The sequence below is a fragment of the Myodes glareolus genome, chromosome 8, assembly GCF_982192425.1.
Source record: "Myodes glareolus chromosome 8, mMyoGla1.1, whole genome shotgun sequence".
Taxonomy (NCBI): domain Eukaryota; kingdom Metazoa; phylum Chordata; class Mammalia; order Rodentia; family Cricetidae; genus Myodes; species Myodes glareolus.
Window position 1 is genome coordinate 41629925 of NC_142033.1, and position 20787 is coordinate 41650711.

General features: G+C 37.1%; 1 protein-coding gene across 3 annotated transcripts in view; it reads left to right on the forward strand.

Moving 5' to 3' along the window:
• Nucleotides 1–20787, forward strand: part of Pds5a (PDS5 cohesin associated factor A) — a 101140-nt gene that overhangs the window by 15783 nt on the left and 64570 nt on the right. For all 3 annotated transcript variants that reach the window (XM_085691854.2, XM_085691856.2, XM_085691855.2), the window contains exons 3-5: nucleotides 15633–15836; nucleotides 17590–17676; nucleotides 18151–18248. In XM_085691854.2, the coding sequence (XP_085547980.1) occupies nucleotides 15633–15836; nucleotides 17590–17676; nucleotides 18151–18248 (389 nt within the window). The remainder of the gene's footprint in view (nucleotides 1–15632; nucleotides 15837–17589; nucleotides 17677–18150; nucleotides 18249–20787) is intronic.

The window sequence follows — 20787 nt, forward strand, 5'->3', positions numbered from 1 at the left end:
GGATGGCCCAGAACTCATAATTATCAAGTACAATTTTCTAGTGATTTTAAAAAAGGTTATTTAATGAAAGTAGTCTTCAAGTTATTTATTTGTGAAGGCAGAAACTCTGGGTCTCCAATTGTTTTTCATGCTATCCTGTTCCTTCTCAGGCTACAAGTACAGCACATTAGCACTTAAAGGAGAAGTTGAAGTGGCAGTTCCTACACATTTTGCTAAAGATTTGACATAGGGGCTGATATTGTAGCACAAGTTGGCTTTTTAACCTTTGAGCACAATTCTCCTGCCTTAGCCTAGTGATAGATACATGACTAGTTTGTTGGGATTGTGTCATTTTTAGTTTCCCTTTTTATAAAACTGGCATCAAATAAAGACTTGCCTGTTTTTCTCTGGTGTATGGTATTCCAGAAGTAATCATTCTTTTTATTTTTTAAGATTTATTTATTATGTATACAGCATTCCTTCCATGTGTGCCTGCAGGCCGGAAGAGGGCATCAGATCTCATTACACATGGTTGTGAGCCACCATGTGGTTGCTGGGAATTGAACTCAGGACCTCTGGAAGAGCAACCAGTGCTCTTAACTAATGAGCTATCTCTCCAGCCTGATTATTCTTATTTATATAGTAGATGTGATCCCAGTTGGACTTCTGAATCTTCAAAAATGAAATCTTTATATGACTTTATGACTTTTCTGTTCATTTGCAAACTGGTAATACTTAATGTTGTTATTTAGCAGAGTATTTGGGGTAGCATATTACTTGAGTGAGAGCAGTTACAGCCAAGTGTGATAGGAATGTTGGTAATTCCAGCACTCAGGAAACAGAAACTGGAGAAGCTTGGCTTTGAGGCTAGCCTGGGCTACACGCAGCAAAAAGAAAGACAAGATCAGGAGAAGAAAGAGACCTTTGTTTTGTGGTAGTTTTCAGGATTTTTCCTTTGCATTTAGTTTGCTTGGGGTGCTATAGTTTATCTTTTGTTATTATTTGTCTATGTGAGTGTGTGCATGTGTGTATGTGTGTGTTCTGAATAGGATTTCTCTCTGTAGTCCTGACTCCTAGAACTTGCTGTGTAGACCAGGCTGTCTTTGAACTCAGAGATCCTCCTACTTCTGCCTTCGAATGCTGTGAGAAACATTTAATTGCTGTCTCTTCAAATGTTTCTTCCTTATCCCCCCCCCACTTGCTTAATGTTGTTTGACAGTTTAATATCGATTTTATTTCTCTGTGCAAATTACCCTTGTTAATGTTTGTTGTTTTCATTCATTTTCTACTTTAAATGCCTGTATGCACACTAGAGCGGAGGCCAGAGATCACTGTTAAGTATCTTCCTTATCCCATCTCCATTTGGTTTATTGAGACAGGCTCTTTCACTGAACCTGGGGCTCACCTGTTTTTTGTTTTGTTTTGTTTTTGTTTGTTTGTTTTCGTTTTTTTGGCTGGAATGGCTAGCCCTTGAGATATTCTTGTCTTTACCAGTTCTCCCACTTTTCCTTCCTTGGATTATAGTTGTGAGCTACCACACCCCAACCCTTACATGAGCACTGGCGATCTAAACTTAGGTTGTCATGCTTGTACTTTATCAACTGAGCCATCTTCCCAGGTCTCGTCCCTCACCCCCCACCCCCCTTTTTTAAGCAATAGACCCTGGAACTTGCTGCCCTCTTACTCTGAGATCATTGCTTCTGCATCTTGAGTGCTGGGATCAAAAGCACACACCACCACACCTGGCATCACATAAGAGCTTTTCCTTTCTTCCCTCCCTCCCTCCCTCCCTCCCTCCCTCCCTCCCTCCCTCCCTTCCTTCCTCTTCCCTTCCTCCCCCTCCCTCCCCCTCCCTCTTATTTCTTTAATGTAAATAGGAGTTTTGTGTGCATGCATGTCTGTAATCTTGTCTGTGCCTAGTGCCTGCAGAGGGCATTAAGCCCTGGAACTGGAGTTATAGATAGTTGTGAACCCTTGTGTGTTTGCAGGGAGTCGATCCCAGGTTCTCTGGAAGAGCAGTCAGTGAGTGCTCTTCACTACTGAGTCATCTCTCCAGCCCTTTTAGTATTGTGTGTTATACATTAGCTGATAGCTTACAACAGGATAATTGTATAAATTGAGAGGAACTAGAAATGTTACAGAAAATTGATCATTTTCCAATGCAGTAGTATCTGACCAAGTGCACTATTTTTTACTTTACAAATGTATTAGAATTAAAAACAAAATACCTCACTTGACCACTTAGGATTTTTGAAATGTGTCTACGCCATCTGATTTCCAAAGATATAATTTCTTGCTCATTTTTCAGAGCTACTTGGCTTTCTTATAGTACTAGGGATCATTCAGCTGAGTCATTACTGTGAAATTCTCTTCAGCTGCTTCATTTGCTTGAACAGCTCAAAGTGGTTGGGTGACAATCTCAATTTCAGAGTGTGGAACTAGTGCTGTATTCTATGGTAACCAAAACCATAAATTAGCTGACCAAATGTTAAGGTGGAAGCAAAACAATTGACTACAGTCTTAGGTATAATAGTGAAAGGGGCACTCTGATTTCTACCCTTCAGTAGAGAAGTAGCAGTTTGTCACTAGTCCAGAGTATATATTACAGTTTAAAAATAGAACTTTACTGTTTCGTGGGTGAAGTCACATATCTGACACTGTAACTGCAAGCCATTCTACTGGACTTATCTCATTAGTGGTACTGTGGAACAGGTGCAAAGATCATAGGGGTCTATGACTTTGAACTCCTTACCAATTAAATTCTAACCTCGTGAATTCTAATAGTTAGAACTCTTTTTTTGGATTTTTAGGAAGAGTCTTGCCATACAGTAGAAAATGACCTTGAACTCATGATCCTCCTGCCTCAGGATTACAGATAAATGCTACGCTTAGCAACACACAGGGTTTTCATAGTAAAATTTGTATTAAGATGCGCTACAAGTTTTTTGTCCTTGCCTCTGCTGCCACTTACTGTGATCTTGTAAAACGCATCTCTACTCTAAAAGTATTAAAATAGGAGCCTTAGAATTGATGGAGTATGGGAATTTTTGTAGGACTGTCACTTTGTTTCTATTTTGTCTAAATACCAGTTTTACATGGTTATGCTTCTGTCTTTTTTACAGTCAAAGAATAAGTAACTTATTTAATTTAGGTCACCTGTTCATTAAAAGGCAACCTTGAATTGATACCTGGTATCTTACTAAAACCAAACTTGTGTCCTTTTGTGCTGTAAGGAAGGAGGCTAGTTTTGGAGAGTGGAGTAGAGTAAGTGTCTATGTATGACACAGTGCCCTGGTAGGCATGGTGTATTTAGCCAGTGGGAACTGTCCAGGCCGAAGATAAATGAAGTCCAGGGTGGTGAAGTAGGGTAATGATTGAAATGGCTATGCTTAGCTCCACACCATTAGGCAGTAACTAAGGCAAGAGTGACTACACAATTCGATTGGAGATTTAGAGTTCATATTGAAGGCAAAAAAATATATGTAATTATTAAGGACAAGTAGAAGAGTTTATAGATAGACTTGTTCTTGAAAGGAAATTGTGCAGTTAAGGATGCTAGAGGTAAAACGTTTTTGAAATGTGAGTTCCAAGCTCTACTAAGGTTTGATAAAGGTGAACACTGATGAGATAAATTAATGAGAGCTGCTTTCAATAATTAAGCTGTGACCACAGTATGAATTTGGCCTTTCTGGAGCTGATCAAGGCACATGGTCTTCCTGTGAAGAGTTATGAAAGCTAAAGTGTTAATTGGGTTCTTGGTCCCCAGTGAATTGGAAGTCTGAATTCTTAGTTTAGGAGCTCAGGATTTAGAAATTTTCTGAGAATTTATTTATTCCTGGATTCAAAATTTACCAACAATAGGAGATATAGATAAAAATTCTCTTTCCTGGAGTTCACTTTTTCTTTTGTAGAGAAGAGTTCTATTCAATTTCTCCTTTTCACATTAAGGGTTATAATGTCTATACTACAAGCTACTCTTTATTATTTGTACCTGGGTTTTGTGGTATTATTATACTGATACCTGGAGAGATAGCTCAGTGGTTAAAAGTGCTTACTGATCTGTTCCCAACACCCGTGTTGGGTGGCTATAACCACCTGTAACTCTAGCTCCTGGGCATCTGATAACTTGGAGGTCTCAAATACCCAAGTTTACATGAACATACCTGCACACAGACAAATACATATATACATAATTAAAAAGAAATTTAAAATCCTTTTAAAATACTGATATGTCTTTGGGCCTTTTTTATTTTTAAAAGGAGTGTACAGCTAGGTGGGTGCACGTTCCTGTAATCCTAGCTCTTCAGAAGCAGTGGGAAGAGGATCAGTCACGGCCAGCCTGTGCTACTTGAGACTTTGTCTCAGAAAAGGAAAGAAATGTATACTCATTTACCAAAAAATTATCCTATCTCTGCGCTTTATACTCCCCCCTCGTTCCTTAAGTGGCTCCTTTGCTTATTTGTGTGGTGCAGAGAGGGGGGTGTACATGTATTACAGCACACATGCGGAGGTCAGAGGATAACTTGAGGGAGTTCTGGGGATTTCACTCGGGTCACCAGGCTTGTTGGCAAATGCCTTTACACTCTGTACCATCTTGTAAGCCCTCTTTGCTCATGTTAAGTACATTTTTAAAAATCTTTTCATTATTAGTTGCAAGTTATTTATACATACACACACATGTAATGAAGCACTTAAGCATGATTTCAATTAACTTGTAAAGTCTTATTTTCTGGTTTTGAGTCTAGGTTCTCTGTTTTCTTTTGTTTCTTTATTGGTATTATATCTAAGAAACCCTCACTTTAACAAAGATTTATGTATACTTTTGCTTCTAATGTTTTTGTAGTTTTAATTGCTTTTTTTAAAAAGATTTTTTGTGTGTGAGTGTTTGCCTGCTTGTATATATGTGCACTATGTATGTGTCTGGTTCTCAAAGAAGACAGAAGAGGATATCCTCTACAACTGTAGTGACAGAAGTTGTGAACCGTGCTGATAATCAAACCTAAGTCGTTAAGAACAAGTGCTCGTAACTGCTGAGCCCCAGTTTAAATTCTCGAATCCTTTGTTCATTTTAGACATTTTTATGTATTTCAACCTAAGGGTCTAAATTTAAAGATTTTTATTTTTTTCCTTATAACATTTATTGAAAAGCCTTTTCTTTCTCCATTGTTTTGGCATTGTTGAAAATTAGTTTCTGTTGAACAGAATTTTCATTCAGTTCCATTGAGCTTTATGTCTTTGTTTGGATCGTACCATACTATCTTGATTACTGTTGCTTTGTAATATGTTTTGGAATTAGTTTGGGTTCTTGTACTTTGCCTTTTTACCAGAGTTCTTTTGGTTCTTCTGAGTTCCTTGCAGTGTATGGTCAGTGTGTCAGTTTCTGCAAAGTAGATGGCCCGCCAGCTCAGGTTCCGATGAGGTTTGTGTTGAGTCTGTAGATTGGGAGAGTAATGTGGGCTTTTTGTTGGGTTGTTTTTTTGTTTTGTTTGTTTTGTTTTGAGACAAGGTCTAAGCTCTGCCAGTTAAGAACTCAGTCTGTAGATCAGGCTGGCCTCTACAGAGATTTGCCCGTCTCTGCCCCTGGAGTGCTGGTGTTAAAGGCCCAGCAAAAAGATTTCTTTTTTCTTTTAGTTTACTCTTCTAGCGCCGTTGTCAGAAATTAGAGAACTTTTGGACTGGTTTATGTTTGGACGTTTTTTTGTGTCGATGACCTGTTTTTTGTTGTTTGTGGTTTATAAATCAAGGGTTGTAATACATCCACATTTACTCTTTTGCCTAGACTTGCTTTAGCTACAGGGTCCCTTACAGTTTCCTATGAATTTTAGTATTGGTTTTTCAATTTAATAAAATCAGTCATTGGAATTTTGGATTGCATTGAATATGTGGATCACTTTGGGTAACATGACCGTTTGTTTCCCTAAGCATGGAAAGCTTTTCTGTCTTAGGGCATCTTCTCAAATGTCTCTTCAGTGTTTTAGAGTTTTTATTGTAAAAGTCTTTCTCCTTCTTCATTAGGTTTATTTGTATTTGTAGGATAAAAATTCATTTTTTATATTAATATTTTGAAGTGTGCTTATGCCTCCATAACTTATGAATGGAGGAAATGAACAGAGGAAAACTTATGGGAACCTGCTCTTCCCTTTCACTGGATCCCAGTCTCAAACTCAGGTCCCCAGCTTGGCTGCACATGCCCTTACACATTGGACAGTCCGTCCCTGAGAGAAGTCGGCATGAACTCCAAGCAGAAGTGAAGCGGAAGTCACAGAGGAGTGCTGCTTACTGGTTTGCTCAGTCCACCTGCCTAGAAATGGACACATCAATTAACACCTCAGAGGCCCCCCCCCCATAGGCTAATCTAATGGAGGAAATTCTTCAGTTGAGGTTCCTGGGTCAGCGCAACACCCTCTTTTTAGTTATTGTCTTTACAGGCTACATTAACTTTCGAGATGTCCTTGCCACTGTTTGTGGAGTACGCAGGTTCTCACTGGCTCCTGAGATCTACTAGATTGTTCAGAGAAGAGGGCTAGGGCGGAGTGGGGTGGGGAGAGTAGATGTCTAAGTTGAGGGATGTGGTAAAAGCAAACAGAGCACTGAGCTTTGCACTGGAGCAGATCTGAGGGAACTAGACATTTAGTTTGCTGGTGTTTTTAGACATTGTCCAGCTATGTTTTCAGACCTTGACCATCTTGTGACGGTGGAAGCTGGATAATGCAGTCATCTAGATTCACCAGGCTTGGGCTTAAAGGTCTTGGTTGCAACAAATTGTATTTGGTAGTGAGGTAGCGCCAGAGGTTGGGCAATATTGTGGGCTTGACTCAGAGCTCATAGTCTCCATATTAATCCATGAGTGGTTGGGCTCACTCCTTGACACAAAGGGCAGGATCACCAACAATCTAACGTTTATGGCCTACGTTCTGCTGTTCCAATTTCTCAGTGGGTCTACGGCTGACCCTGTACATTGTGGCATGGTGTCCTTAGGCTCCCTGACTTGTTTCTAGATTTCTAGAATAGCTCAGTACTCAGAAAAACAAAAACAGAAGGTCTCCTCTCTTGATGGTGCCAAGCTGACACATTCTGAGCTAGAGGGGGACAGCGGTAAGTTGATTTCTTCTCCATTGCTAGTCATCTATTGCAGGAGGAATCATTGTCTCGAAATCCTGGCATTGGATTTAAGGCTTCTGAGAACTGTGGGTCCCTCTGGTAGTTAGCACGGGTGGTTTGTTGTCAACAGAGCTGCAAATCTTAACTCTTTTTTTTTTTTAATCTCCTTCATCCTAGGTTGGTAGTCAGAATTTTTTTTAATTGATATTTATTGAGCTCTACATTTTTCTCTGCTCCACTCCCTGCCTCTCCTCTGCCCTCTTCAATCCTCCCCCAAAGTCCCCATGCTCCCAATTTACTCAGGAGATCTTGTCTTTTTCTACTTTCTACTTCCCATGTAGATTATATCTATGCAAGTCTCTATTAGTGTCCACATTGTTGTCTAAGTTCTCTGGGATTGTGGTGTGTAGGCTGGCTTTCTTTGCTTTATGTTTAAAAACCACCTATGAGTAAGTACATGTGATCATTGTCTTTCTGTGTCTGGGTTACCTCACTCAAATAATACTTTCTAGCTCTATCCATTTTCCTGCAAAATTCAAGCTGTCATTATTTTTTTCTGCTGTGTAGTACTCCATTGTGTAAATGTACCACATTTTCCTTATCCATTCTTCTGTCAAGGGGCATTTAGGTTGTTTCCAGGTTCTGGCTATGACAAAGTTACTATGAACATGGTTGAGCACATGTCCTTGTGGCACAATTGAGCATCCTTTGGATATATGCCCAAAAGTGGTATTACTGAGTCTTGAGGAAGGTTGTTTCCTAATTTTCTGAGAAATCGCCACACTGACATCCAAAGGGGTTGTACCAGCTTGCACTCCCACCAGCAATGCAGAAGTGTTCCCTTTTCCCCACAACCTCTCCAGCATAAGTTGTCATCAGTGTTTTTGATCTTGGCCATTCTTACAGGTGCAAGATGGAATCTCAGAGTTGTTTTGATTTGCGTTTCTCTGATGACTAAGGATATTGAACATTTCCTTAAGTGTCTTTCAGCCATTTTAGATTCCTCTGTTGAGAGTTCTCTGTTTAGGTCTGTACTCCATTTTTTAAATTGGATTATGTGATCTTTTGGTGTCCGATTTCTTGAGTTCTTTGTATATTTTGGAGATCAGACCTCTGTCTGGTGTGGGGTTGGTGAAGATCTTTTCCCATTCTGTAGGCTGTCATTTTGTCTTGTTGACCGTGTTCTTTGCTTCACAGAAGCTTTTCAGTTTCAGGAGGTCCCATTTATTAATTGTTTTTCTCAGTGTCTATGCTGCTGGGGTTCTATTTAAGAAGAGGTTCCCTGTGCCAATGCGTTCAAGTGTACTTCCCACTTTCTCTTCTATAAGGTTCAGTGTGGCTGGCTTTATGTTGAGGTCTTTGATCCATTTGGACTTGAGTTTTGTGCATGGTGATAGATACGGGTCTATTTTCATTTTTCTAAATGTTGATATCGAGTTATGCCAGCACTACTTGTTAAATATGCTTTCTTTTTTCCATTTGATATTTTTGCTTCTTTATCAAAGATCAGGTGTTCGAAGATGTGTGGATTGATATCTGGGTCTTCTATTTGGTTCCATTGGTCCTCCTGTCTGTTCTTATGCCAGTACTTCAGTACTGTAGCTCTGTAGTAGAGTTTGAAGTCAGAGATTTTGATGCCTCCAGAAGTGCTTTTATTGTACATAATTGTTTTTGGCTATCCTGGGTTTTTTGCTTTTCCAAATGAATTTGAGTATCATTCTTTCAAGGTCTTTGAAGAATTTTGCCGGGATTTTGATGGGCATTGTGTTGAATCTATAGATTGCTTTTGGTAAGATTGCCATTTTTACTATGTTAATTCTGCCCACCCAAGAACATGGGAGGTTTTTCCACTTCCTGGTGTCTTCAGTTTCTTTCTTCAAAGATTTAAAGTTCTTGTCATACAAGTCTTCCACTTTTTTGGTTAGAGTTACTCCAAGATACTTCATGCTATTTGTGACTGTTGTGAATTGGATGTTGATTCTCTGATTTTTTTCCCCTTTTATCATCTGTGTATAAGAGGGCTACCGATTTATTTATTTATTTATTTATTTATTTATTTATTTATTTATTTATTTTGGTTAATCTTATATCCTGCTACATTACTGAAAGTGTTTATTAATTGTAGAAATTCCTTGGTTGAATTTTTGGAATCACTTATGTAAACTATCATATCATCAGCAAACAGTGAGAGTTTGACATCTTCTTTTCCAATTTGTATCCCCTTGATCTCCCTTTGGTGTCTTATTGCTCTAGCTAGGATCTCAAGAACTATATTGAATAAATATTGAGAGAGTGGACAACCTTGTCTTGTTCCTGATTTCAGTGGAATCGCTGGGAGTTTCTCTCCTTTTAGTTTGATGTTGGCTGTTGGTTTGCTGTATATTGCCTTAATTATATTTAGGTATTTTCCTTGTATCCCTGCTCTCTCCAAGACCTTTATCATGAAGGGGTGTTGTATTTTGTCAAATGCTGTTTTGGCATCTAACGAGATGATCATGTGGTTTTTATTTTTCAGCTTGTTTATATGGTGGATTACGCTGACAGCTTTTCGTATGTTGTACCATCCCTGCATCCGTGGGATGAAACTGACTTGGTCATGGTGGATGATAGTTCTGATGTGTTCTTGGATTTGATTTGCTAGTATTTTATGTAGTATATCAATGTTCATGAGTGAGATTGGTACGTAATTCTCTTTCTTAGTATTGTCTTTCTGTGATTTGGGTATCAGGGTAATTGTAGCCTCATAAAAAGAGTTTGGCAATGTTCCTTCTGTTTCTATTGTGTGCAATAATTTGAGGAGTATTGGTATTAGTTCCTCTTTGAAAGTCTTGTAGAATTCTGAGCTGAAATCATCTGGTTCTGGTCTTTTTTTGGTTGGGAGACTTTTGATGACTGTTTCTATTTCTTCAGCAGTTATAGGTTTGTTTACTTTGCTTATCTAGTCTTGATTTAATTTTGGTAAGTGATATTTATCCAGAGAGTTGTCCATTTCCTTTAAGTTTTCCAATTTTGTGGAGTACAGGTTTTCAAAATATGACCTGATGATCCTCTGTATTTCCTCCACATCTGTTATATCCTCGTTTTCATTTCTGATTTTGTTAATTTGGATATTCTCTCTCTGCCTTTTTGATTAGTTTGGATAAAGGTTTGTCTATATTGTTGATTTTCTTGAAGAACCAACTCTTTGTCTCATTGATTCTTTGTATTTCTTTGTTTCTGTTTTGTTGATTTCAGCTCTCAATTTGATTATTTCGTGTCGACTAGTTCTCTTAGGTGAGTTTGCTTCTTTTTGTTCTAAAGTTTTCAAATGTTCTGCTAATTTACTAGTGTGGGATTTTTTTTCGCTTCTTTATGTAGGCATTTAGTGCTGTGAACTTGTCTCTTAACACTGCTTTCATTGTGTTCCATAAATTTGGGTATGTTGTGTGGTCATTTTCATTGAATTTTAGAAAGTCTTTAATTTCCCCTTTTATTTTTTTCTTGACCCATTGATCATTCAGTTGAGCATTATTTAATTTCCATGTGTTTGTGGGTTTTCTGGAATTGATATTACTGTTGACTTCTAGTTTTAAATCATGGTGATCTGATAAGGTACATTGGGTTATTCCAATTTTTTTTTAATTTGTTGAGAGGTTTGTTTCATTACTGAGTATGTGGTTAACTTTTGAGTGGTTCCATGAGGTGCTGAGAAGAAGGTATAGTCTTTTCTGTTTGGATGGAATATTCTATAGATGTCTGTGAAGTCCATTTGAGTCATAACATCTGTTCTCTTATTTCTCTGTTCATGTTTTGTCTGATTGTCCTGTCCAGTGGTGAGATGGGAGTTTTGAAGTCTCCTACTATTTGTGTGTGGGGTTTAATGTATGATTTAAGCTTTAGAGGTGTTTCTTTGACATATGAGGGTGACCTTGTATTTGGGGCATAGATGTTCAGTATTGAAATTTCCTCTTGATGGATTTTTCCTGTGAGTAATATGAAATGTCCTTCTTTGTCTCTTTTGACTGATTTTAGCTTTAAGTCTATTTTGTTATATATTAGGATAGCTACCCCCTCTTGTTTCTTAGGTCCATTTGGTTGGTATATTTTTTTCCCTACCTTTTACTCTGAGACAATGTCTATCTTTGAGGTTGAGATGTGTTTCTTTTATGCAGAAGCGGGATGGATTCTGTTTTCGTATCCAGTCTTTTAGCCTGTGCCTTTTTATGGGTGAGTTGAGTCCATTTACATTAAGGGATATTAATGACCCAGTGATTGCTATCTTCTGTTAATTTAGTTTTCTTTGTTGGTGATGTTAATTTGTGCATTTTCTTCTTCTTTGGGATTTACTGTAATGAGATCATCAATTGTGTGTGTTTTTGTTGGTGTAGCCATTTTCCTTGGTTTGGAGTTTTCCTTCTAGTATTTTGTGTAGGACTGGGTTTGTGGCTAGGTATTGGTGAAATCTAGATTTGTCGTGAAATATCTTGTTTTGTCCTTCTATGGTAATCGACAGTTTTGCTGGGTATAGTAGTCTGGGTTGGCATCCATGGTCTCTTAATGTCTGCATAATACTTGACCACGACCTTCTGGCTTTCATTGTCTCCACTGAGAAGTCAGGTGTAATTCTGATAGGTCTGCCTTTATATGTTACTTGCCCTTTTCAGCTCTTAATATTCTTTCTTTACTCTTTATGTTTAGTGTTTTATTATGTGGCGAAAGGACTTTTTTTTTTTTTTTGATCTAGTCTGTTTGGTGTTCTGTAAGTTTCTTGTATCTTCATAGGCATATCTTTCTTTAGGTAGGGAAAGTTTTCTTCTATGATTTTGTTAAATAAATTTTCTGTGCCTTGGAGTTAAACTTCTTCTATACTTATTATTCTAAGATTTGACCTTTTTATGGTGTCCTATATTTCATGAATATTTTGGGTTAAGCTTTTGTTAGGTTTAATGTTTTCTTTAATTGATGAGTCTATTTCCTCTATTGTATCTTCAGTGCTTGAGATTCTCTCTTCCATTTATTGTATTCTGTTGTTCATGCTTGCATTTGTGGTTCCTGACCTTTTTATCATGATTTATGTTTCTATAATTCCTTTGGCTTGTGTTTGTTTTTGTTTTTTTTTTTTAAATTTTTTCTATCTCAGTTTTCAAGTCCTGAATAGTTTCTTTCATATGTTTGAGTTCTTTTTCTTGGTTTTCTTTAAGTGATTTTCTCATATCTTCCAAATTTTTGGTAGTTTTTTCCTCCATTTCTTTAAAATAATTTCTCATTTCATCTTTAAGAATTTCAAACATTCTCTTGAGATTATTTTTTAGATCATTTTCTTCTGGTTCATCCATATTTGGTTGTTCACATCTTGCTTTTGTAGGGCCTTTAAGTTTTACTGGTATTGCTCTTTGGTGTAGCATGTGATCTTACCTTTTCTACTAATCTTTTCCTCTAATAGGTGTTGGGGCTGTCTGAGATTCTGTTGAATAATCTTCTAGGTGCCAGTGAATCTAAATGGTTGTTCCTCGTGGAACAGTTGTTCGTCAGTGTCACAGTTTTAGTTACCCCGTTGTTTATTTGGTGTTTTTGGAGATAGCTAAGTGCTCCTGTTCTTTGGTCTGCTCCCTTGAAGTTTGCTGTCTCAGGCCTACTTTGTCCAGTGCTGGTGGAGATCACAGACTATGAGTCAGGTCGTTGGCCCAATCCTGGTCTGCCAGTGTCCCAGGACTGTATTTGCTCCTTGTGGAGCTTGTTTACTAAATTGTACATTTTTAAATGAACTTCATCAGTACAATACTTTAAGAGTAAAAACAATCTGGGTGAGGTGATGCATACCTTTAATCCCAGGATTAGGGAGGCAGGGGCAGGCAGATCTCTGTGAGTTTGAGGCCAGTTTGGTCTACAGAATGAATTCTAGGACAGATTCCAAAGCTACAGAGAAACCCTGCCCCTTTCAAACAAAGCAAAACAAAAAGAATAACAACAAATATAACATAAATAACCTTAAATTTTTGTCATGTACAAAAATCAGTACCATTGTAAAATATTTAAGACTAGTAGTTGCTTTTTTAGTTTAAAAGTCAATAATCTACACTTTTATCCTATTATTTCTGCATCACCTTTTTTTCTTTTCAGAGCTAGGACACTGAATCTAATCTCCTTTGTTCAGCTTTTTTCCTTATTATGACCAATAACAAATTGTAACCAACTCCCCTAAGGCAATGACAAACATCCATAACCCACTGAATGATCAAAAACCATTCGCCCACCTCTTGGGAATGTGGGCATTGTGCTCTCTAGACTGCTTCCTCTTGTAGTGTTGGCATCTTTGCAGAACCCTGAAAAAAATCAAGGTAATCATCAAGTCCTGGAGATGCTAACTGTTGTCCAGTCTTGGTATGATGACTGAAAATTTCAAATTTCAAAAATTTCAAAAAGGTTATCTGAAATTTTGGCTAGAGTAGTCTGTGAGAGTAGATCATCTCAGCCAGCAGACTTAAAGCTGATCTGGATGCAGAACTCTGAGGAAACTGCAAGAGGCACTCAAAGAGGTTGGATCACGTGGGCCACGTATTTTCTTTGGTGTTTGATTCCCTTACTTTGAAAACACATAAACTTTTAAAGGTAACATACATATCTGCATTAACAAAAGTATGGACTGTATGTTATTCACAAGGTAGCTAAAGATAAGTTTTTCTTTTATGTTTGAGCAGGTAAAATATACATTATTTGTCTTGTAGTATTTCTTGGTTTATTTCTTTATGTCTGAAGCCAGGATTTACTAGGGGTCTCCCCCAATCAAACCTGATCTGTATCAGCCTTGAATGATTCTACAGGTTTTTGGTTTTTGTGGAAACAATAGCATAACCTCTTCTCCAGTGCAGCATATTTTTATTTCCATTTTGAAGTTAAGCCATTTTTGAAATATATAGGTTGGTTTATAGTATTTTTTTCTTTGAAGACTTTATCTTACTATTTATGAACTTGTTTTTTTTTTAACATTTATTTATTTATTATGTATACAGTGTTCTGTCTGCATGTATGCTTACTAGTCAGAAGAGAGCACCAGATCTCATTATAGATGGTTTTGAGCCACCATGTGGTTGCTGGGAATTGAACTCAGGACCTCTGGAAGAGCATCAGGTGTTCTTAATCTCTGAGCTATCTCTCCAGCCCTATGAACTTGTTTTTTATGACTGTTAGTTTCATTTTGTTTTTTAGGCTTATGTATGTTGTTAAACACACTGTAACCTAGTTAGAGTTTCTTTTCTCTCTGAACCTGCTGTACTGCATATCTTCAATTTTTTTTGTCTGAGTGAAATCTTAAACTGCTGTGCAGCTCAGCTCATGGCATTCTGGCAGATCAAGCCTGTAGGCAGTGGCTGGAAGATGTGTCTCTGTTGCTCAGCCTGCATGAGAGACTGTGGTACTACGAAGCTATGTTGGCTTCGTTTTTGTGTGTTTGGAGCCTTTTTTTAAAAAGCTTTCTCAGGTTCTGTGTGGGAGAATACATGTTGGGTGCCGTGTGTAGTCGGACTTTTCTTTGAGCTGCCAGCTCACAAAACATGACAAACTTATTTATTAATTATGACAGCTAGAATAACAGCTTAGGCTTTTTTCTAACTGGCTCTTATAACTTAAACTAACCCATTTTTATTAATTTACCTTCTGCCTTGTGACTTTATTACCTCATCTCCAAATAGCCCATCCTGTTTACTGTGTGTCTGACTGGCTACTCTGCCCTCTTCCTAGACTTCTCTATGTCCAGAAGTCTCTGTTATACTTTCTGCCTAGTTATTGGCCATTTCGCTTTTTATTAAACCAATCACAGTGACTTTTAAAAGTAGAAACAAGATTGAGTCTTGCTATGTAACTCAAACCGGCTTCCAGCTAGTTCTTTAGCTCAAGTTGACCTCAAACTCAGCATAAGTTATTTTAATTAAAACTTTCCTTCAGAAATAGAACTACATGAAGCAGATAAGTATGGTTTTGCATTATACAAAGACCAGTAAAATTCAAGTGAAGGTTTAATAAGCCTATAAAATGTAACTTTGATTATAAATTGAAAATGATATAAAATGCTAAATACAGTTGTGTACATGGGGTCAAAACCATTTTAGTTAAGTTACATTTGAGTAGTGAAATCAAATATGTTGACATACCTGAATTTACAACTGCTTGAGAATCCAAGGAAGAAGTTGGGAGAATCACTTGGTTCTGCTCTGACAACTTAGCAAGATATCATCTAAATAAATAGTTCAATACGGTCACGAATGGAAGTTTTTAAGTTATACGAAATATTGTGTAAAACAGATAAGGTGTCTGAGTAATCTACAGGTTGATTCTTGTTTTTTATAAATTTCCTTGTGACTATGCTTTTCATGATTATGATTTTTTTTTTTTTAGTATGTGGGTGTTGGTGTGCATGCTTGTGTGGTGGTTGGGAATGAACCTAAGACCTTGTGCTCTTCCACTGACCTACACATCCCCAACTCTTCCCAAGCTTACAAAAGGAAGGGGAAGAGGGACATCTTTAACTGATTGATTACTAAGTATTATGGGTTGATACTATTTTTTTTTTTTAACAGATGGTAGTGAAAACTTTTATGGATATGGATCAGGATTCGGAAGATGAAAAGCAGCAGTATCTCCCACTAGCCTTGCATCTCGCATCTGAATTCTTTCTCAGGAACCCTAATAAAGATGTGCGCCTTCTTGTAGCATGTTGTCTGGCTGATATATTTCGAATTTATGCCCCAGAAGCTCCATATACTTCCCATGATAAACTTAAGGTAAATACATTGTTTGCAAAATACCATTACTTTTATTTTGTCACATAAGCATGGTTTTTGACCACAAGTTTCATATAATTATTTATTATCTACAGATATGACTGGTACAGAATGAGGCTTTGGAAGATAAAGATCAGAGCTTGTCCTGGTCTACTCATATTTAACCTTCCTGTTCGTCCCCCAGAAAGCCCAGTCGGATAGATGGAAAGCATAAATAGTGGCTTAATGATAGTTTGTGAAACAGTACTATACTAGAATTTAGACAGTGAGATCATTTTCCCCTTATAGGTTATTAAGTAGTGGATATTCATAACTGCTCATTTTTGTGGTTCTGTCTTTTAAAAACAATTGTTAGGGTTGGAGAAATGGCTTAGAGGGTAAGAGCACTGGCTGCTCTTCCAGAAGTCCTGAGTTAAATTCCCAGCAGCTGCATGGTGGCTCACAACTGTCTGTAATGAGATCTTGTGCTCTCTTCTGGCATGCAGTCATATATGCAGACAGAACACTGTATACATGATAATAAAATCTTTAAAAAACACAATTGTTAAAGTGATCTATTGAACTGATTTTGTACTGATTTTGAATAATTCTTGGGGAAATTGTAGTCTTCTATTATTTATGTGCACGTGCCTGCATGAGTTTATGTGTATGGCGTGCATGGAGATGCTGGCAGAGATAAGAGGAGGCTTTCAGATTTTCTGAAATGAGTTACAGATGGTTGTAAATCCCCAGACGGATGTGCTGGGAACCAAACTCGGGTTGTGTATAAGGGCAGGAAGTGCTTTCATCTACCGAGTCATTGCCCCTTTTAAGTGCAGTTAGTAATGCCCTCTCATCTCTTTTGTTTCTTTTTCCATACTTTCAGTCACTTGTGACCAACCAAAATATTAAATGGGAAATTCCACAAATAACAACAGGTCACAAAATTTCAGTTTGATAGAACCATAATGAAGTTCACTGTCATGCTTTCTCTTGAGACATATGCTGTCTGTCCATGAGTCACTTACTGGCTTTGTTACCTGAGAACTGGACTAGTGTCTTATTGTTTACATCCAAATCATCAGTACTTAAATAATGACCCCTTTTATAACTTTGTTTTGTAACTTTTATAATGCTGTTCTATCTCATGGTTATTTTTGTTCATGTTTTCTACTGTGCCTTATAGACTAGCCTTTATCATGGATATGCATTTAAGGAAAAAACAAAATACATGTAGATTACAAGTATCCACTGTCCAGATTACAGCAAAACAAACCATTTTATACCATATTAATACTAGTTTGAATGAATGAAAATGTCTCAAGGAAACTTATTAAGGAACAAAGCATCATCCTCAGTCCTCAGGTCAATGCCTCACGTTTGTGCCAAATAGCTTTTCATCATCAAATTCAAAACCATGGACTGAAAAGTACTTGCTTACATGTCAGGAGAAAAGAGTAGTTTTCCATGATGCAATGCAGAGACAGTGAGTGACAAGTGTAGTAAGATGAAGAATGTTCTCAGATAAGTGTGCAGTAAGTCTTTAGTTTTACTTTCAAAGGATGTTGTTTTGTTTGTTCTAATCTATTCTAGTCATTTAAAATAATGCTGTCCCACAGCATTCAAATAAAGGGGAACTTTATTATAGTTTGTAATGACTTTTAGATATCTATACCTCTATATGTAGATATAGATGTGCACTTAGTGTGTTGCAAAAATGACAAGTAATAGTGTCTAAGCTAATAAATTTTTTACTTTTTTATTTCTTTAACAGGACATATTTCTCTTTATTACCAGGCAGTTAAAAGGTTTGGAGGATACAAAGAGTCCACAGTTTAATAGATACTTTTATTTATTAGAGGTAACAATAATACTTTATTTAATAAATATGATTCCATGTAGTTGCAAATTCTTAAAATTATAATGTAAAGTAAAACTGTTTTTTATATAGCTTATTTATTAAATTGTCTTACATTTCATAAGGAAAATATCTCTATGTTTCCTCCGTCTTTAAAAGATGAAGTATATCTGGTGAAAAAAATAATTTGATATCTCACTGTCATTCTTAATCTAAAAATGAATCTTCACAGCTTTTGAAATATTATGCATATATATATTTGTAATAACTCCTAACTATTCAGTACTTTCAACCTGAGACAGTTGATGCTGCCAGTTAAGTTTTTAAAGATTGGACTGATTTTAATTGTGCAATTGAGTCTTTGTAGACTTCACTGTAAACAATTCTACATATAAAAATTAAGTTGTACTCGTGTGCTTTTGTGTGACAGTTCTACATGTATGTGATTAACCAGTTATTTTTATTTGTTGATTTAAGAATTTAGCTTGGGTTAAATCATATAACATCTGCTTTGAGTTGGAAGATTGCAATGAAATTTTTATTCAGCTTTTTAGGACTCTCTTCTCAGTAATCAAGTAAGTTTTTTTAAACTTTTTAAAAAATATTGTATGTATTGAAGTGTCATGTACTCTAATATATAAGCTAAACTCTCTAGATTTCCAGAGAAATTATTTTCTGAGAATATTACAAAGGGGGAAATAAACAAATCCTGTTGTTTGAAAGCTGTGCTTACCATTTTTAAACTAATTAGTTAATTATTTCCTTGATATATAGGGGCTCCTCTGTAGCTCTGAGAGACCTGGAACTTAGGTAGCCAGGTTGGCCTCAAACTTGTAGTCTTCTGCCTTAACCTACTGAGTGATTAAATTATTAGGATTGAGGCAGCATGCCTGATGTTACACTGCCTCTTTAAATTTGCTGTGTAGATAAATTGGTTGACTTTTCTGTGTCTTTTTGTGTGTTTTAGGCTAAATAATATTAGAGGATCATAAAACAGTCCTTGGAGTTTTTATTTTACTTTTTTAATATTTAAATATTTATTTTACATTTATACATTGACTATTTCACCCTCAGGATACCCACTTTTTTATGTTGTGCCCCCTCGTAATCCACTGAGTTTTATTAGTACTTCTGCTGGAATATTTTAAGGCTTTTGTTAGCTTGATCTTCCACAGATGACCATAGAGCAAGTTTAGCAGTACAGTGCCCATGCGAACTTCAGAAGACAGAGTCCACAGCACTCCTTCTCTCTTCTGTCCTTTCTAGCCCCCCTTCTTTGCTGTTCCTCAAGTCTTTACTAGGAGAGTGCAGTGAATGGTATAGGTATTTCATGTTGAGCTGGTCTCTCAACCAGCACTTATTCTCAACACTTTGAGCAGTTAAGAGTCTGCATTAACTGTTGTTTACTTTAGAGACTTCTCTGACCAGGTTTAGAGCAACACTGACCTATGGCTATAAACACAAACATTTAAGGCACGGTTTGATCACATGTCCACTTAACAAAACAGCAGGAGTAGGCGCTCATCACCAATCATCCCCAGGACCCATGAATTTCTGAACCATGGGCTTTTGACCAGATTTATTATACTGGGCATGTATTCTCTCTTGTGGAACAGGCCTCAGATCCAATCAGAAAGTGGTTGGCTACCCTTTTCTCTCCCAGCTGTTTGCATAGCACTTTCTGCCACTATGAAAGCTAGCTATTGGGGGAAGTTTTCGTGTCAGTTCAACTTGATTTCTCTGTCCTACAGCCACAGTATATGTGTCTCCAGTGGTAGTGGTAGTGGGCAATCAGAAGCAATAGAAATGGTCTGTGTTATGGGATGTGAGGACACTCTTGGGCCTCCCCGAACAATAGCTTTAAAGGAGGTTGAAAACACCTTGTTTTGAAGAAACTTAGCTGTAGAAGCAATGGCATCATAGTGTAAATGGCATGAGACATTAAACAGTGAAGTACTAGGTTTTTTGTGCATCAGTGATGTGGAACAGAAGAGATTAGTTCGTTCACTTACTAAATTTGATAATGTTTTCTTTTTGGATGAAAATAGTTTTGGGATGAAATCTAGTGCCTCAAACTTGCTAGATACTAGATACTATGACTGAACTGTAGCCCTGACTCTTGAAATTCATATACTTTGCTTGAATCAGCTTTTCATAGAATGGAGAAACTAACAGAAGAATAAAAAGAATCAGTATACTTCCTGGTCAGGAGAATCCAAACTAATTTCAGTCTAGTTGTTTTTTTGTGGGTTTCTTTTGGAGGTGGGGAGAGGGGTTGGATTTTTTGTTTTGTTTTTAAGACAGGGTTTCCCAGTAGCTATGGAGCCAGTCCTGGAACTCAATCTGGCCTTGAACTCATAGTCCTGTCTGCCTGCCAAATACTGGATTAAAGGTGTGATCACCACCAACCAACCAGCCTTTTTTTTTTTTTTTTTTGCCTAGCAGTTTTATTATTTGTTCATAACTGACATCTGAGATGTGTCTTAAAGTATTATATTATATGCACATATATCTTGTCAATTTTAAATTCTCTACCACATTAAGAAATGGCAGTTAGGATAAAAAGCAGTTGAATTTCATTTTATTGATTCATTGTATCCAAAAGACTTAGCCTTTCAGTATGTGACTCTGTTGGGTTGCATGTGGATTTCTAGAAATCTTTTTTTCTTCCTTTAGTATAGTGAAGTAAAGTAAACAGATTTGATTAGTCTAGTAGCTAAAACATTTAGATCATAAGAGCTTCCTGTGCCATTTTACTTCCAGCAAGCCATTGGAGTAAGTGACAAACTTTTATGCTAATTATCGTCTTCTATATAACAAAACCTACTAGGAACTTGATTGTACGAGAAGCCACCATTTTTTGCCCATGGTTCTGCTTGGCAGTTTGGTCTGGATTCTCTGTGGTGTCTGTAGTTTTTTAACTGGGCACCTGGCAGTAGGTTGAAATAATGCAATAATAAAATCGCATGTCAGTATCTTTATACACCGAATAGGCATCAGAATTATCAAGAAAGGCAAGCTCTTCAATACTAGAACTTTTGCTAATGCTTTAGTAGCTTCGGACTTACTAGTTAAGCTAGATGTATAGTCGAACCCTGATTGTTCATATGGACT